General features: G+C 35.0%; 1 protein-coding gene across 1 annotated transcript in view; it reads right to left on the reverse strand.

The window, feature by feature from the left end:
* Positions 1-1702: 1702 nt before the first annotated feature.
* RAB20 (RAB20, member RAS oncogene family) overlaps positions 1703-20047 on the reverse strand; it is a 57506-nt gene continuing 39161 nt past the window's right edge. Inside the window, exon 2 of the mRNA XM_003765737.4 lies at positions 1703-3220. Within this exon, the coding sequence (XP_003765785.2) occupies positions 2694-3220 (527 nt within the window). The 3' untranslated portion in view covers positions 1703-2693. The remainder of the gene's footprint in view (positions 3221-20047) is intronic.

Consider the following 20047-nt stretch of genomic DNA (forward strand, 5'->3'; position numbering starts at 1 on the left):
TTAATTTAAGAAAGCAATGGAAAAATTAATGGTGCAAATTAAAGTTAAAAGTAGGTGTGTATTAATCCTAAATCTTTCTCACCTCCCATATCTAAACTGTTGTTAAATCTTGTCCTTGAACTGGAAACTGAGTGGCTGCTCATCAGTTAGAGAATGGCTGAACATTGAAAATTATCTCTACATGTATTTGAAAAAATAAAACACTATTTTTAAAAAAGTGGGTATGTGTCCCTCAACCCTCCTGGTTTGACATATAAAGAATGTGTTAAGATAAAGATATTACTCATGTAGAAAGTGTCTGTCATCACAGATTTAGAGCTGGATATGAACTCAGGTTTATCCTAACTCCCAAGAACAGTGCAATATGCACTTTACTGTGCTGCCTCAATGTAATCAAGAACTAAAAAACTGGAGTTTACTCAAAATAGATTAAACATTTCACAGTTTATTACAGAGGTCAACCCCTGGGAACACACCTGAGGAAATGAAGTTGATGGAAAATATGACGCTTTGTGGGCACCACAAACCCAAGATGTGACAATAAGAAACAGACTATAAATTATTCAGAATCGTGGAAAGAAAGGTTCAATGATTTAGATCTGGAAAGGCTGTTAAAGTCTAGCCCCTTCGTTTTTTATTAGACGTCTTTAGAAGTTATTCCATGCAATTCTCTCCCTTTAAACCTTTACCCTTCCCATTTGCTTGCTTGGGACTCCAAGGAACAGGATCCCCTAAGCAGAACATGATCTAAAGAAAGCTCATTGTCATGCTGACAAGTTAACTTTTCCCTCAGATTGATGAACTGAAAGGGGGAGCTCTTCCCAAAGCTTTCCTTTGTATCTAGACTTTCCCAACTAATAATACTCCACTTTCCAACTGCATTTCTGCTAGGTTTGGACTCCACAGAACATGATGTCCACCCTTGTGGTGATCCCCCCCTCACCACTTCCTTTTGTGTATTGTCTTCTCCTATTAAACTGTAAGCTACTTGAGAGACTTACTCAAGAAGACTTGTCTAAAGGCTGTCCTTTTTTTTTTATTTTGCATACCCAGCACATAGCAGTGTCTAGTACTTAATAAATGTTTACTGACATAAATTCATTAATTTAATGAAGCTATAACTGCATATTATTCTCTTTTTAAAATCCTTTCAGAAAAGCCTTTCCCAAGACTCTATTACAAAAGGATATGAATCATTAATAAAAAGGCATTTTGAGGAAAACAAGTTTTTAGCCTCTTACAAATGGAACTAAATACATGAAAATACAATAACCAAAGCCATTGGCAGTTTTCACGAAGGAAAACTATGGCTGTATGAGAATTCTTATTTTTTAGCTAGCTGCTATTAGGATATACAGCAACAACTTTAGAAATTAAGATCATTCCAGAGAAAGAATTATGGAAACTGAATGTGGATCAAAGCATAGTATTTTCATTTTGTTGTTGTTTGCTTGCTATTTTTTCCTCGTGATTTTTAAATTTTGATTTGATTTTTCTTGCACAGCATGATGAATATGGAAAAATGTTTAGAATAATTACACATATTTAACCCATACTGGATTGCTTATTGTCTAGAGGGGGGGGAAGGAGAGAGAAAAATTTGGAACACAAGGTTTTGCAAAGGTGAATGCTAAAAACTATCTCTGCATGTATTTGAAAAAAGTAAAAAAGCTATTTTTTAAAAAAGAAATTAAGATCAAACATTAGCAATAGCACATCTTTATTAAGGAGTGTCAATGATAAACTGACCTTAAGTTGTCTCTTAAAATCACATCTACCCTTAAAGAAAAATTTATTTAATAACAACTGATCCAGTTGCTCAGAAACTTGTATCCATGTGTGTTTCAATTTGACAAGGGGATTTTTAGGTGTTTATTTCAACACTTACGTGCTTCCCCAAATTCAAATAAAACATGTTCAACTCATCAGAACTGTCTTAAATGTGTTATTCTCACTGCTACCCTCTTCCTACCAAGGCTCATACTTGGAGTGTTCAAAGGAGTTTCTACGAAAACAGAAATTTTTATTTCATCCCCTTTTCCTCAGACATCCTCAAGGTATCTTTCAGGAACCAAATGGTCAGTCTACCTCTCAAAAGAACAGGCCAAGATGAGAATCACTAATCTAACAACTGTCTCAATGGGTCAAAGACCAATAGAATCATTTTCATAATTCATAAAAAGTACTCATACCAAAAAGCAAGAAAGGTCTAAATTAAATTACAGGGAGAATAAATGTTTAAAAATAATATTTATAAAAAAGTGCAACTTGACAGAAACAGAAGGTTCAAGGACAATTCACATGCTTTGGCAATTTGTCTTTGTACAATCAAAGGGAGAAATATCAGAACCTTGGTTTAGGGAAGAAAGGTTAGATCCACTATGAAGTGAAAACCATGGAATAGTCAATTGCCTAATACTGCAAATCTATTATCACAAATAATTCCTAATAGATTTCCCACTTGGTAACCCACATAATAAGATAAGAGTTCACAGAACTTTCTTCATGAATAGCTGTCTCTCCATGGAACTCTTTCCCCAAACATGATTCTAAATATCAGTTCCTTAAATTCTCCCATGTTTATTTTTTTTCCTATCCAAAGGTCAATTAATTTCACTGAAAGCTTTCTTTCTTTCTTTCTTTCTTTCTTTTTTTTTTAACAGTTTAAAAGTCTAAAAAGAACATTTGATGTTTCAGACACAACATCTAGATTGGGTCTGTTTTGCTGGTTTGTAATGAGTAATATCCACAGTCTGTGAAGGTCCCTCAGCTCTCTGGCGCAAAATCACTGGTACCACCATATCAAACAGGGTTTCAAACACATAGTCCACATTGTAGCCTGTCTTTGCACTAGTCTCAAAGCACATCTTTTCAGCAGCTGGCACCTCCTTTTCATCTAACATTCTGTATTTCAGAATCTTCTTATAAAGAGCCATGGCATCCTCCAGACAAACTCGCTTCGGGGCTCTGGCCGAGTTACAGGTGCCAGTGGCCTTTCCAGGCTCATCTTCTGCATCATCCTCCCCGCCGGCATCATCAGTGAGATCGATCTTGTTCCCCACAATGGCAAAGAGGCAGTCCGTGCTGGCTGTGTCTGTCAGAGATAAGAACCGGTCTTCCAGTTCAATGAGGCTCTGCAGGTGGTTCACATCATAGGTGAGAATAATAGCGGCAGCTCCTCGGCAGTACATAGACCCAAGACCATGGAATTGCTCCCTTCCTGGTAGAAAGAAAAAGAAGGTAGGGAGAAGAAAAGAAACAGTCAGTTATCCCCGAGAACATCTGGGAGGGGTTCCCATTGTTAAGCAGAAATCCTGCTGGGGAGGGGAAGATGAATGGAAACATTTCTCTTAGGAGTGGTTATAAAACCATCAGAATAAGGCAATCCTTACTCATATTCAAGAGCACTTTTCTATATTTTCCTCTTAAATCAAGAAGATTGAATAAGCTGCAATAGGTTTTTTAATTAAAAAAAAAAAAAGACTTTAAATGAAATGACTAACATCATCAAAGATCTTAAGGTTCCCGTCACTATCTCATAAGATTTTTCAAATGCTAAACAGGTGCCTCCACTTCCTTTTCTCTCATTCTGTTTTTAATTCTCTGCAATCTGACTTCAGATCTCCTTATTCAACAGAAAATATTCTCTCCAAATTCACTAAAGATCTCTTAATTGCAAAATCCAATGACCTTTTCTCATACCTCATTCTTTTTGACCTCTCAAGATCCAGTCAATCACCCTTTTCTTAATACACAATTTTTCTAGATTTCCATAATATTGCTCTCTTTCTCTCCCACCTCTCCCACCTCCTTCTGTTGCTACATCTTCAGGTTATGCTCACTAACTGTGAGTATCTCCAGGGGTGTGCTGAAGGCAGCCCAAACTGGTTCATGAGAAAATTGCTATATTTTTTCACTGTATTTACACTTCAGAAATCAGCAAATACTTAAATCAGGGCTTGCTTTTTTATTTTATGGCTTGCCTACACTTTAAAAAGCGAATAATGCAAAAAAAACTTAAATGTGTGCCCTGTATAATTTTTTTTTTCTTTCTGAGAGCTGGCTGCTAAATATTTGGCAGCACATTGCTGACTGTCCCCCAAGGCTCTGTCCTGGACCCTTTTCTCTTTTCCCCCTATACCATATTTCACTTCCTGATCTTAGTTTCAACCCTAATCTCTGTGCATATGACTCTCAGATCTATTTGTCCAGTACTAAACTTTCCCTCAGTCTCCAATCTCATATCTCCAGCTACCTACTTTGTATTACAAGAGTGTCTAGGACAATGACTTGTAAGTCAAGTCATGTCAACTATAGCATTGTTAAATGTATTAATTTTCTTTGTATATTTTAGTTTCTTCAACTAAATCATGAGCTTCTAAAGAGTAGTTTTGTCGTTGAAACAGAAGGTTTTGCAAGAGTCAATGCTAAAAAATTATCCATGTATATATCTTATAAATAAAAAGCTATAATAAAAAATAAAAAGAATTGCAAAATATAAAAAAAGGAAAGAAAAAAAAAAAAAGAGTAGTTTGTCAACTGTGCATATCCTTTAACCCAGAAATACTATTAAAGGAAAAGGACCTATATATACAAAAATATTTATAGGGTTTCTTCTTGTTGTGGCAAAGAATTGGAAATTGAGGAATGGCTGAACAAATTGTGGTATGTGATTGTGATGGAATACAATTGTGTTATAAGAAATGATGAGCAGAATGCTTGCAGAAAAACTGTGACTCATATGAACTAATGCAAAGTAAAGTGAGCATAGTACATAGTAACAAAAATATATGATGTTCAACTGTGAATGATCTAGTAATACAGTGATCAAAGACAATTCCAAAGGGATTCATGATAAAAAAAAAAAAAAAATACTATTCAGTTCCAGAGAAAAAACAGAAGAAATCTGCAAGCAGATTTAAACATTATTTTTTTACTTTATTTTTTTTTTTTTTTTTGGTGTATGGAGGGAGGTCCTCATTTTCTTTCACAACATGACTAATGAAAATATACCGCACATGAATAACCTATGTCAATTTTTTTTTTTTGCTTCTTAATTGTAGGAGGAGAGGGAAAGCTAGCAAGGTAGGAAGGGGTCAGGTTATGAAAAGCTTTAAAAGAGAAAGAGGAGGTAACAGCGAGCCACTGGAATTTATTAATTGGGTTTGGGGAGTGATATGGTTAAACCTGAGCTCAATAAATACTTGGTGATTGGCTAAAAAGTGAACTCCCATTCACAACTTTTTGCCTAATTTCTCACTGAGCAGATTTATTCATCCAAATCAAACTAAAAGATCTACATCTCTTGACAAGCTACAGAAGACTGTTTCAGAAATACTTTTCCATTAGATCATTAATTTCACAGCACAGAGACTAAAGTCAATAAATCTTAGCAAGTTAGTGATGTAATATAGCCATGATTTTGAAGTCCCCTGATTTTTTTCTTTTGGGGGGGTGGGAGGGAGACTTCTGTTCTAATGATAAATCAGTAATCCTAAATCTTCTGGCTTTATAGTCTGCCTCAGGAAACTTCCACACCCAATCTGATTCTGAATAGACCATTCCTCAGTTAGACAGCTTCTGGACTCAGGATAGTCTCACAAATCAAACTCCTGAGACAAAAGTGAATAGACCACTCCTCAGTTCATTGCTGACTTATCAGATAATCTATTAGTCAGGGATAACCAAATTCCAGAGACGATTCCTCTGGATCATAGAATTTGCATATCAATGATAGAAAGCTGGATAAAGGATTTCCTCTCTCTTATCACTTTGCCAATTTCTTTTGGACCTTAGCTCGCTTATAATGGCATTACAATTACAATAAAACTTTGCCTAATGTCTAGAAAATGGGTTCAAAGTGAGTGGTGGAGTTTTTTTTTTTTGGGGGGGGGAGATATTTGCACTTTCTATTATGTCAGAATTTCCACATAAACAGAAAAGAGCACAACTGTTTCTATTTTTCCTGAGGGGACTGACAATGGGGAAGTGATAGCCATTACAAAAGTGAACAAGAAATCTGTCCAAAGTCACTTAAAAATAGAAAAGTGGAGCAAGGGTTCATAAACCACAGTAATTATTTAAATATTCCATTTTAACCGCTATTACAAAGGACTCAAGTTGAAATTTGCTTCCCATGTCCAGAGAGAAGTGATGAACTAAATAGAGATATATTTTGGGAGGCAAGGCCAATATATGAATTTGTTTTCCTCGATCATATGGGTCTTGCTTTCTCTAAGGGATAAGAAGGGAGCGGGAGTAGGTAGATTTTTATCTTAAAAAATTAAATTTAATTTTGATTTTAAAAGAGAAAATAAAGACATGTTCTCTAAAGGAATGAAACTTCCAAGAAATAAATTCAGAGAATTCTATGCATATCAATAGGTACTCAAAGGTTGAAACCTTACAAAGAGATAATGCTGGTATTTATCCATATTATATGCACGCTCATGCCTGACTAACAAACCAACTTTTATGCAGATAGGGATGCAGAACCCTATCCACCAAGTGCTACCATATCAAGGCTACCAGCTCACTGCAAACATGTAAATTTAACGATGAGGTTTAGATGAGAATGATTTCTGATCTAGTTCTGTAATTTTTAGCCTGCTGCATAAAGTATATGTCCCCCTATTCAGAGGTCATTTTTAATGATTTTTTTTCGCTTAAAAATTCATTTTTTAACTGAGAGGGTATCCATCAAATGGAGAATGACTGAACAAATTATAGAATATGAATGTGATGGTACTATTATGTTGAAAATAATAATGAAAGGGATAGTTTCAAAGAAATCTGAGACTAATGAGTAAAGTGAGGAGAACCAGAACAATTTATACAATAATAATAATACTGTGAAAACAAACAATTTTAATTAGAAATTCAAATCAGTGTAATGACCAAATGACCATAAAAGAATGGCCTCAAGAATGCAGATTCAGGTGTATTTCTTTTGGTATATGGCTAATGATAAATTTGTTTTTTTCAACTAAACATGCTTGCAATGATTTTTGTTGTTCTTGCTTTCTCAAGGTAGGAGGGAGAAAATTTGGAGCCAAAAATAAAATTGAATTTTAAAAAATCATTTTCTTTTCTTTTTCTCCTTCTATACTTCATCCCATATTGGGACAGAAAAATAAAACCTTTGTAGTAAGTATGCATAACCAAGCAAAACAAATTCTTTCACTGGCTACATCTAAAAGAAATACATCCCATTCTGTATCCTGAACCCATTTGTCAGGAGGATCATCATAGATTCGACATCATTAGTCATTGTGTTGCTCAGAATTCTTAAGTAGATGCCATACTCTTTATAGAGATCCCAAATTAGGGCTGTTAGAAGTATTACTAAAAACATGAACATTCCAAATCATAGTATAGAGTCTATTATATAATGCAGGGCAATGACATTTTCAGTCAGATGCATCATTGAGACTGGAAATCCCTTGCAAGCATGACAATAACTCCCAAGTTGCTAAGAGTAGGAAACTTTAGTGTCAGTTTTTTAACTTCTGGTCTGCTGAATAATGTAGCAGTGAACTAATTACTTAGGGTTCATATTTTTTAAATTAGGGCCCACCAAGACCACTTCTTACAAGAGCCAGAAAATTAAAAACACCAAATTTTTCAAGGTCAGCAGCTGATTTGGAGTAAATACAGGAAGTTGTACTTTGGTTCTGCAATTCTTTTTTTTTTTTTTTAATTTTATTTTATTTTTTTTTATTTAATAGCCTTTTATTTACAGGATATATACATGGGTAACTTTACAACATTAACAACTGCCAAACCTCTTGTTCCAATTTTTCACCTCTTACCCCCCCCCTCCCCTAGATGGCAGGATGACCAGTAGATGTTAAATATATTAAAATATAAATTAGAGACCAAAACGTTATTTTGCTGTAGAAAAAGAATCAGACTCTGAAATATTGTACAATTAGCTTGTGAAGGAAATCAGAAATGCAGGTGTGCATAAATATAGGGATTGGGAATTCAATGTAATGGTTTTTAGTCATCTCCCAGAGTTCTTTTTCTGGGCATAGCTAGTTCAGTTCATTACTGCTCCATTAGAAATGATTTGGTTGATCTCGTTGCTGAGGATGGCCTGATCCATCAGAACTGGTCATCATATAGTATTGTTGTTGAAGTATATAATGATCTCCTGGTCCTGCTCATTTCACGGTTCTGCAATTCTTAAGAGAATTGTCTGGGACATAGAAAAATCAAGAATCAAGTAACCTATCAGGGTCACACAGCCGGTCCATGTCCAACAAGAGAATCCAGAACTTCTAAGTCCCCTCTTCCAGGCGGGAGTTCACCATCCAAGTTACAAAGGAAGGCTCAATTTGTATGAAGAGATTTAAGTCTCAGAGAACTCTCTGCACTAATGCAACTCTCTTAAGCCCTCCCTCACTTAAAATCAATTCACTTGCATGTCATAGCATCACCTCCCTGATGTCATGGTCCTCTTCCAGGCAAAGGACAAACAGACAATAAACAACCTAGCTAGTAAGTGTTGGAGGCTGAATTTGAATTAAGATCTTCCTGACTCAGACCTGTGCTCTATCCACTTGTTATGCCACAGTTCTCTTTAACTGTCCTGACTCAATTTCCCTGCACTAGTTTCCCTTGTCTCAGTTTCCTTAACTGCTCTGTCTCAATCCCCTAAACTGTAAAACCCCACTCTGGTCCATTAAGACTGGGGACCATTTGCTCTGGGGTTATAAATTGTTAGCAAGATAAACAAGAGAGGAGACCTCCTGACTCTTTTCTGTCCTCAAGAATTTACAATATCCCTCTAAAATATTCCAAGATATCTCACTGATATCTTTATTTCTGTGTATTCAGACATCCTGTCTCTGGGTTTTTAGGATTTATGGCCTCCCCCATCCTGACAGAAGTTTTCCCACGCTTCTTACCCCTTTCTTTGTTTAGAGAAAAGGTATTTAAGAAGTTGGGTTTCTCCCATTCATTGCTGGAGGCTGGAGGCTGGAGGCTGGAGACTGGAGGCTGGCTGCTGGATGCAGCATGCTGGATTCTTTGAGATGACAGTCTCTTTCAGCCCTGGGACCAACATGGATTCCTTGGTCCCAGTATATTTTTATCTCTGTCTGACTGTATAATTTGAGACAAGAGTCCAGTCAATTATGCTCTCCAATAAATAAAATATTAAAAACTCTCTAATCTCTCTCCTGCCTCAGTTTCTCCGGCATTACACACTGAGCCACCAGAATAGGTTAGGCCAGATTTTAATCCCATCTCTGTTTTTTACTACTCTGATCTAATGTCTTAAAAGTGTTCTGAAAAATGAAAAGTACTATATAAATGAAGATGATGATGTTTAAAATTACCTGGGTTGAAAGAGGGAATCATTACCCCAGGCTATCAATCCATCACAGTGCTATCTAAGTTTCAGTTTTTCTCTTCTATGAAATGAGAGGAATTGAAACTGAGTTCTTTACTGTACTAAAAACTATGAATATTTTCTAAAAGCAAATCTCTCTTTAAATTGTCTACTCTTCATTTAAGCCAAAAACCACTGTACTGAAGAAGGTATTGCATTATTCTTATACTTTCTTACTTCTTCACCCGTGATTCCCTTCCTGCTTTTTTGTGCTTTTATGACCATTTGATTTTATCACTAATAGACTGAGGGATATGACTATTGAAGAGTGGGGAACTGGGAATGGGGATTAAGGGTGATATTATTTCTTTAAACATACTTAAAATAAAAAGTTACTTGAAGTATTGCAACTACTTGACAGCAGCACTGGGAAATAGCATCTATATTATCCAATATCCATTGTATACATGGACTCTGCATATAAAGACCAATATCGATTTCAGCCAACCAAACCAGAAACAAATAAAAACATCCAGAAAGCCAGTTGTATTTAAAGTCAATCTGTCTGTTTCTACAAAGTCAATCTGTCTAATTGATCTTGAAAACAGATAGCCTTCAAGTGATGAGTAAGTTACACAATCTAAGCATTCTCTCTCCTCTACCTATTCCTATCACCACAACTGCCAGAAAAAATTTCTAACATTTCTGTTCCTCTTGGTTTTCCATAGAGAAAATATGAAAGTTTCTTATGATATTTGAGTAGTCTAGGAGAGAGAGGAAGGAGGGGAAATGAGAAAGAGAGAGAGCCAGCACAGGGTAGTAATTCTGAAGTTTGAAATTTTCTTGGAAGAGAGTCAAAGATTACAAGGATCACTTTCTCTTTTGCAAGCAGACTAGCCAAAGTTCTGGACTAAAAATTCCTATTCTGTTGACTGGTCATATATCTTGAAGATCCAGAAACTAATTTTTTTCCATTTTAATATTACCACCTTACGTTTCTTAAATATTAAAAGGCAAAGTTTCTGATCTAATTACAGTACGTTACAAGTTACTGTGTACTATAAGTAAGCATTCAGAATACTACACGGTATTCTTCAGTTCTATCATTTACTATCTATCATTATCTACTAAGAGAAGAGCTGATAAAAATCACAGAATTTCTGGGTGGGGTTTTAGAGATCACAAAGTCCAACTCCTCCATTTTATAGATAGATCAAAAAGTAGAAATGACTTGGTGTAAGGCCACAAAGCTCATTAAATTGGCAGGACTGGAATTTGTATCCAGGTCTCCTGACTATAACACTAGTGTTCTTTCCAGCAATAATAAAAGTTTAATCAATCAGAAGTCTTGGCAAATTTAATCCTTCTAACAAAAATAATGACTTTTTAAATCCTTTACATATTAAAGTAAAAAAAAAAAAACATGAAGTTTTCCAACAATTAAAAATATTAACAAATCCTAAATGCTAAATGTCACAAGGAAGTAGCTGAGAAGATTGATCAATATGCTAATCCCACACAAAGAATATTTTGCAATGTTTTACTGTTATTCATTTTTCATAAGGCAAAAGAGGAACTTTTTGTCCAGTTTTCTATCACAAATAAAATGTCTACTTTCTATTTAAAAAAAGAAAGAAGAAGAAGAAAAGGCAGTGGTATGGAGAAAGGTTATGGCAATTACAGAAATCAGGAACCTCAAATTCTTAGTAGACAGAAGGGAAGTTGGCACAATAAGACTTAGTATTTGATTCTAGAAATCTTTAGCTACCTTATACTAATCTAAACACCAGAAATAATCAAAAAATAATGGAATAAATTATCCTTCAGAATTCCTGCAATTTTCTAGTAGAAAAAAATTGATAATTCAGTAAGTAGTTTTCATATTTTAAGGTTCTTATAGGTTTAGAGATTTACACTAAAATAAGAATTTTTGGAGAAAATAGCAAAATGTAATGCCAGAGAAACTGAGGCAGGAGAGAGATTAGAGAGTTTTTAATATTTTATTAATTGGAGAGTATAATTGACTGGACAGGACTCTCATCTCAAATTATCCAGTCAGACAGAGATAAAGATATACTGGGACCAAGGAATCCATCTTGGTCCCCGGGCTGGAGGAGACTGTTATCTCAAAGAATCCAGCATGCTGCATCCAGCAGCCAGCCTTCAGCCTCCAGCAATGAATGGGAGAACCCCAACTTCTTAAATACCTTATCTCTAAACAAAGGAAGGGGTAAGAAGCATGGGAAAACTTCTGTCAGGGTGGAGGGAAGCCATAAATCCTAAAAACCCAGAAACAGGATGTCTAAATACCCAGGAATAAAGCTATCAATGAGGTATCTTGGAATATTTTAGAGGGATAATGTAAATTCTTGAGACAGAAAAGAGTCAGGAGGTCTACTCTCTTGTTTATCTTGCTTGCAATAACAATTTACAACCTTAGAGCAAATAGTCCTCAGTCTTAATGGGCCAGAAGGGGAGTTTTACAGTTTAGGGGATTGAGGCAGAACAGTTAAGGAAACTGAAACAAGGGAAACTAGTTCAGGGAAACTGAGTCAGGAAAGTTAAAGAGAACTATGGCATAATAAAACCACTCCAGTATCTTTAGCAAGAAAACTTGAACTAGGATCACAGAGTCAAACATGACCGAAATGACTAAACAGCAACAATAACAAGATTTTTTTGAGTTCAATCAATTGCTTAGATTGTACTTCATAATAAAATTGATATAACAGCACTTCCAATACATACTGGCCCTGAATTGCTTTCCAAAACAGTTTTTTAATCCCTCATTTTCATCTTAGTTTCTCTAAAATTCCTTTTTTCATTTTTAGCATAATTTCAAGTTGCTATCCAGAATTGTTGGACCAATTCAGTGATTCTAAAAACACAATTTTTATAACTAAAAAAAAAAATTCTACTCCTAGCAATACTGTGAAGTCTTTTATATTTATACATCACTCATATCCATCATTTCTATATTTTGAAATCCTAGCATTATATAAACCCGTGTTCATTAAAATTAAAAACAAAAATGGTACTACCATTTCTAGTTGATTGATTCTTTCTCTCAGAAGTAAGAGATATTTATTCCCAAATAAAATGGGTTGCCTCGAAAGACAGTGGGGTAGGAAATCCCCCTTTTTGGAGATCAAACAAAGATCAGATGAGTGCATATTGGGTACACTATAAAAGCGATCTTTCTCATAGATGGCCACTAAATTTCCTTCTAATTCCAATATCTTTGATATAATGATTTCACATCTCACTTAATGCTCATATGTTATATAAAAGCTGCCCTATAAAGACATCATCCCCTGCATTTGGATGTAGCTAAAGTAGTGAGAAGACCTGGATTAGAATTGTGATGTTAGTTGTATGACTTTCTTATTGTTGTTCAGTCATTTCCAACTCTGTGACCCCATTTGATGTTTTCTTGGCAAAGATTATTTGTCATTTTCTTTTCTAGCTCATTTTACAGATGAGGAAACTGAGGCAATTCTCATTAAGTAACTTGCACAGAGTCTGAGGTCAGATTTGAACTTGAGAAAATGAGTTTTCCTAACTCCAGATCCAACATTCTAATCACTATTCCACCTGGCTGGCTTTCAATGAGAGACTAAAATCTCTGAACCCATTTCCTCATTAATAAAATGAAAAAATATGGTAAGGATCAAATGGAATAGCATGTAAAAGCACTAAACTCTGTGCCAATATAACATATTATATGTAAACAAATTTCAAGAAGCATTCATTAAATGCCTACTAAGTACACAGCAAGGTACTGATACAATTTTCAAAACCCTCTTAAAGTAATTTCTGATCCTCCATTAAAGTCTTATTCTGATGCCTCATTGTGGTACAGCTATAATACAGCCTGGAAATCCAAAAGCCATCCATCTCTTCCTAGTCCTATCAAGGTGGAAAGATTTTGAACATGGAAACAGTGTCAGACCATATGCTTATTGTCCCAGGATCACCTTGTCTAAAGTGAGAGAGACTCAATATTAAAAGAATGCTTATGGTAACTCTCATCAGTGAGTTTGGAGGAGATTATTTCCAAAACAATGAAATCAGAGCAACCCCAAAAAGTAAATACAGATATATCTCATTTTATTGTACTTCTCTTTACTGCACTTCACAGATATTATGGGCAGGATTTTTTATTTTATTGTTTTTTTCTTTGGAATTTGTTGTTGTTGTTGTTGTTGTTTTTTTTTTACAAATAGAAGGCTTGTGACAACCCCGAGTTGAGCAAGTCTGTGACTGCCGTTTTTTTCCAACAGCATGTCTCAAAATGTGTTTCTGTGTCACATTTTGCTAATTCTTGCAATATTTCAAACTTCTTCATTCTTATTGTGTCTATTATGGTGATCTGTGATCAGTGATCTCTGTTGTTACTATTATAATTGTTTTTAGGTGCAAACAATATTGCTGTTACTGTATACAATGTTCTCTTGGTTCTGCTTCATTATTTCAGGCAAGTCTATCCATGTTTTCTAAGATCACTGAGCTCATCATTTCTTATAGCACAGTAGTATTCCGTCACAATCATATACCATAACTTGTTTCGCCATTCCCCAGTTGATGGGCATCCCCACAATTTCCACTTATTTGCCATCATGAAGACAACTGCTATAAATATTTTAGAACATAAAGGTTCATTTCCTTTTTTCCTGAACACCTTGGGAAACAGACCTAATAGTAGTATTGCTGGGTCAAGGGGTATACAGTTTTATAACCCTATAGGCATAATTCCAGATTATTCTCCAAAATGGTTGGATGAGTTCACAGCAATAAAGCAGTTTTTATGGTTTGGTCATGTATACTTATTGTGTATCTAATTTATATTTATATTTAACATCTACTGGTCATCCTGACATCTGGGGGAGGGGGTGGGGAGAAGAAGGGGAAAAATTGGAACAAGAGGTTTGGCAATTGTCAATGCTGTAAAGTTACCCATACATATAACCTGTAAATAAAAGGCTATTAAAAAATAAATAATTTTTTAAAAAGCAATTTTTAATTAAAGTATGGACATTACTTTGTTTTTAGATATAATATTATTTATTGCACATATCATTGGCTAAAATATAGTATAAACCTAACTTTTATATGTTCTGGGAAACAAACAAACAAAAAAAATGTATGCCTCACTTTATTGCAATATTCACTTTATTAAGTGGTCCGGAACTGAATCCACAATATCTCCAGGGCATCCCTGCAGGCTTTTAGGTTAGACCAAGAGCAGCATAGTATCAAGGGTTATGATAGAGCTATTCTCTTATACCCTGATCTTCCCATATCTGGAGTAGAGCATATTTTAGGAAGAACACTGAGATGAGACTGAATGTATCCATAGACCATGATTAGAGTGATAGCAAGGTTTTAATTATGTGATACAAGGTTCAGCTAAAGGAACTAAGAAAGTTTAGCTTAGAAAGAGAAAATGCAGAAAGAACATAAGTTTGAAAGGCTTTTGTGTTGGAAAGAGGTTAAACTTTTTGACTGAGGAAAATATTAGGAGCAATAATAAGTAGAAATAAGAGGAATGAATTTAACTAAAAAGGGGGAAAATTTTTTAAATTACACCACTCAAAAGAGGAATAGACTGTCTTACTAAGTAGTGAATTCCACAGATGTGTATACAACACATTGTACCATGTCTTAAAATTTTCATTTTGTCCAGATTTGTGATTTCATCTCTAGAAGAACCTCCCCAGTAAGATTACCCAAGACAGAAATACAACTATCTGCAGTTTAGTCTTTTTTATTTAATAGCTTTTTATTTAAAAAAACATATGCATGGGTAATTATTCAACACTGACCCTTGCAAAACCTTCTGTTCCAAATTTTCCCCTCTATACCCCTACCTCCTCCTCTAGATGGCAGGTAGTCCAATACATGTTAAATATGTTAAAGTATATGTTAAATACAATATATGTATACATATTTATACAGTTATCTTGTGCAGTTTAGTCTTAAGAGAGTTGTGAGCACTGAGATATTAAATACCTTGCCCATGGCTTACACAGGCTATGCTGAAACCCTGCTGCCTCTCGTGTCTTTACATACAGTGACAAAAAAAAAAAAAAAGAGTCCCTGATTTTAAGAAGCTTACTTGGGTTTTCAATACTCTTCAAGTGAGATTCTATTGGGTTCCCAACGACTTAAAATTTTTAAAAAAGACCTGTTGAGCACTTGTCAGAAATGTTGAGGAGAAGTCCTAGATGCCCTGTAAGATCCTTTATAAGTTCCATGATTCTGTAAGCTTTGAAATGTTTAAATAGCATTTGAAATGCACTAGAAATAGTGACTCAGTTCTACAAATCATATCATAACCATCAAAACACATTATTTAATAATAAGAGCAAACATTTAAACAGGGCTCACTATGTTCCAGGCACTGTACTAAATGATTTACAATTATTATTTCATTTGATCCTCACTACAATTCTGGGAGGTGGGTGCTATTATTAACCCCCATTTTACAGATGAGGGAACAGACAACCCGAAGCTAAATAACTTACACAGGATCACAGAATCTTCTTGACTCCAGGTCTGGGACTCTATCCACTGTGCCATCTAAATACTCCAAAGTAATAAAATTACAGTGCTCTGGATATTCTAAAGCATCACTGAACTTACATTTCTTTGTATTTAGGAGCCTTAAGTTGTCAACTGTCAAAAAAAGAGAACAAAGCTATAATGAGGGAACAAAGCTGGGCCCTGAACCTCTTCACAATCTGACAAAACTCACCACTGAGATCTCCAGAGCCTAACCATATGGGAACAGTATTGTGATAAAATGGGGAAAACACTAAACTGGGAGACAGAATGGGCCTAAACCACTGGATTTCTATTTCCTCATCCATAAAATGGGAATTGGAGGATAGTTGATCAAAACCTCTTCCAACTCTAAAATTCTATCATCATGTACATTTTCCAATATATTTTGAACAATAATAGAAATAGGTATTTATAAAGTATTGGATACCTAGTACTGCACCAAGTGTTTTTCAATTATTATCTCATTTGATCCTCACAGTAATCTTGAGAGGTAGGTGTTGCTATTCCCTCCCATTTTACAAATTAGGAAACTGGGGTAAACAAAGGTTAAAAAACTGGGCCAGAGCTGACTCTTTTGCTTATTTTAATAATAATAATAATAATAATAAGTACATACATCCATATATTTATATACACATATATGTATGTTGATGAGATACAGAAAACTCTGTTATTTGCATTGTATGGGGATTCATCTAGGATTGGGTAGTTTTTGGACTCAAATTCCAGATCACAATAAAAAGTTTCCCAAGTTGATAGACGATTGTTGTTCTTTTTTTGTCCTTGAAAAAGAAGATAGCAACAGGTTAGTCTAAGAGTCAGATAGCAAGACTGGTTGCCCTCTGGCCATAGTCCAACTATGATAACATTTCAACTGAGCTTTGGTTTCATGCCACAGCCATTGTAATTCCTCCTACCACTTTTTAAAAACCTCAGAAAACTATCTTCTACTTCTTTTTCTATTTTTTGAGATGGTAATCTTTTATTTTTTTTCCAATAGTATTTTATTTTTCCAAATACAAAGATAGGTTTCAACATTTATTTTCGTAAAACTTTGTGTTATAAATTTTTCTCCCTTTTCCCCTTACCTTCCCCCTCCCTAAGACAGCAAGCAATCTAATAGAGACTAAATATGTGTAATCCTTTTAAGCATATTTCCTTATATGTCATGTTATACAAGAAAAAATCAGAGTAAGAGAAAAAAAACTACAAGAAAGAAAAAAAACAAACAAAAAAGTAAAAATACTATGCTTTGATCCACATTCAGTCTCCATTGTTCTATCTCTGGATGTGATTGGCATTTTCCATCCCAGGTCAATTGGAATTGCCTTGAATCACTACATTATTCAGAAAAGTCAAATCCAACTAGTCTTGTTGTTACTATGCACAATATTCTCCTGGTTCTGCTTACTTCACTCAGTATCAATTCATGTAGGTTTCTATAGACTTTTCTGAAATCAGTCTGATCATCATTTCTTATAGAACACTAATATTCCATTATCTTCATATACTATAATTTATTCAGCTATTCCCCAACTGATAGGTTTTAATCTTCCTTTCAAGAGGAAAAATGGAGGAAGAATTTTCCTCCTTTGCTTTTGAGAGGCCAGTGGCAAGTCTGGGTACACAAGTGAAATTTAAATTGTTTCCTATATGGTTACTACTACTATAAGATACAGAACCCTCTTTACCCAGATGGTCTGTGTTCTGTGCTTATCAAGGCCCTGGAGGGAAAAAAAAAGCCCAAAATTCAGCAAGCACAGCAAGCAAGCCAAAACTATAAATAAGGAATTATAAATTATTCAAGGTTCCTGAGGATGGATGGAAAAGGCTAGAATGTTTCCAGCCTTTCCACCACAGCTTCACTGAGGCTACTGACAAATAGAAAAACTGACTTAAGTTTAAATTATGATGGATATACTCAAGAGCAGGGAAATGGCCAAAAAGTCCAGTATAAAAGGAAAGGAAGAGAACCCATGGACCTTCATAATCCACAAACAGGATAATAAATCTCTGAATAACTGAGAGTTGATTCACTATGGGATATATATGAAATGGTATAGTATGGTACTCCATGGCTCAATCTTAGAACTAAATATGAACAGAATTCTTTTTACTGATATTTCATGATTTTTTTTCTTTTTTCCCATGTAGAATCTACAATTTCTCCCAAAGAAGCAAACCAACTGTCATGAAGTTCTATATCAACAAGCTCACCTAATGAAAATGAGTGATTATATGAAGAAATGTATGAGGTAGAAGCTTTTTTTGTTTCAAATTGATTGAAAAATTATACCTAGGAGTCTAGACATAAAACTAGAAAAGACATCATAGTCCAACCCCCTCATTTTGCAATTGAGAAAATTGAGCCTAAGAAAGTTCAATGACTTACTCAATGTCATATTGGTAGCTTTCAGAAATAGAAACCCTAAATGAAAAGAATCTCAGGAAGCATTTAATATAATTTCCCCATTTTATTTTTTTTATTGTTTTTATTTCTTCAATTATTTTTTTTATATGATTTTGAATTTAAAATTTTTCTCCCTCTTCAAGAATTCTTGAAATCTTCACTGAGAACCGCAGTCACTATCAATCATTCCTTCTTCTGTAGGCTGCTACCAGTTACTGTTAGTCCCATTAAGTTAACATTTAATATGTCACTATCTGTTACTAGCTTTTCATAATGTACAGATTATTTCTCCAACTCTATTATAAATGTCAAGACAAATGTCTTGACATAGTTTCCTTCTTTTTTCTTTCTCTTTCTTTCTGCCTTCCTTCCTTTTTCTCTTTCCTTTCCTTTCTTCCTTTCTTTCTTTCTTCCTCCTTTCTTTTCTCCCTTCCTCCCTCCTTTCCTCCATTCTTCCTTTCTTTCTTTCTTTCTTTCTTTCTTTCTTTCTTTCTTTCTTTCTTTCTTCCTTCCTTCCTTCCTTCCTTCCTTCCTTCCTTCCTTCCATTCCTTTCTTCTTTCCTTTCCTTCCTTCCTTCCCTTCTTTCTTTCTCTTTCTTCCTTTCTTGATAACTTGGGATTCATGGGCTAGATTTTTTTTTTCTTAAGGACCATGCCTTAAACCCAAATCCCTCTGGCTCTTAATGATTGGCCAGAAAAAGGTCCTAAACCAAGCCCACTTGGTCCTTCTTTCAGCTCTGATGGCCCAGAGTAAGTGTAGATTTTTTTTAGCTAAGCTAAAATAAAGGCCATTCTTTGCCTCATTTCCTACTTAGCCTAAATCACTGGATAAACAGTTTGCTTCATAAAACCTGCTAAAGGCCTTAGTTTAAAAAGGTTAAGGTCTCCTATTGTATCCAGAGCCACCTCCAGTCATCCCAGTGTATATCTTGCCACGCAACCCAGATGGCTCTGGAAGACAAAGTGAAGAAGGAGATCTTCCACAATCCTTCCTCACTCAAATCCAATTCACTTGCATATCAAGGCATCACTTCGCTGTCCCTCGCCCCACCCCATATTATTGTTCCCTTTGAGAATGATGGGCAAGACTCTTTTTGTACAACAAATTAACTATTTGGACATGTATGCATATATTAACATATTTAACATGTATTGGTCAATCTGCCATGGGGGGAGAGGATGGGGCAAGGAGGGGAAAAATTGGAACAAAAGGATTTGCAACTGTCAATGCTGAAAAATTACCCATGCATATATCTTGTAAATAAAAAGCTATAATAAAAAAAAAAGAGAGACTGATGGACAAACAACAACAAATGTCTTGAGGATTAAGTAGATTTCTTACCCTTCTTTGTATCCCTCCACAGTACCCAGAACTCTTTTTATGTAGATAATTACTATGTCTTTGGTTGACTAATTTAATTCCCTCACTCAGGGACATATATATATATATGAAAATTAGTACCTCCAAAAGCCTTGGGGGAGGGGCAATTGATAGAGTGCCAGGAAGAGCTGGGGATGAGAGTAGGGAGACAGAATTTAATGTTGTTTTTTTTTCAATGAACGCTTGTGGACATACAAAGGATAGTTAACAGAAGTACTACAAATAACAATTAAATCAAATTTCTATCCACGAAATAAATCAGCCAAAGCTTGAGAAATTAAACCATTATTAGATTAATGTAGGAGGAAAAAGCACAAGGGGTACTTAGATTGATAAATAAGCTTCAGAATGA

This window comes from Sarcophilus harrisii, chromosome 3 (assembly GCF_902635505.1).
Source record: "Sarcophilus harrisii chromosome 3, mSarHar1.11, whole genome shotgun sequence".
In the NCBI taxonomy this organism is placed as follows: Eukaryota; Metazoa; Chordata; class Mammalia; order Dasyuromorphia; family Dasyuridae; genus Sarcophilus; species Sarcophilus harrisii.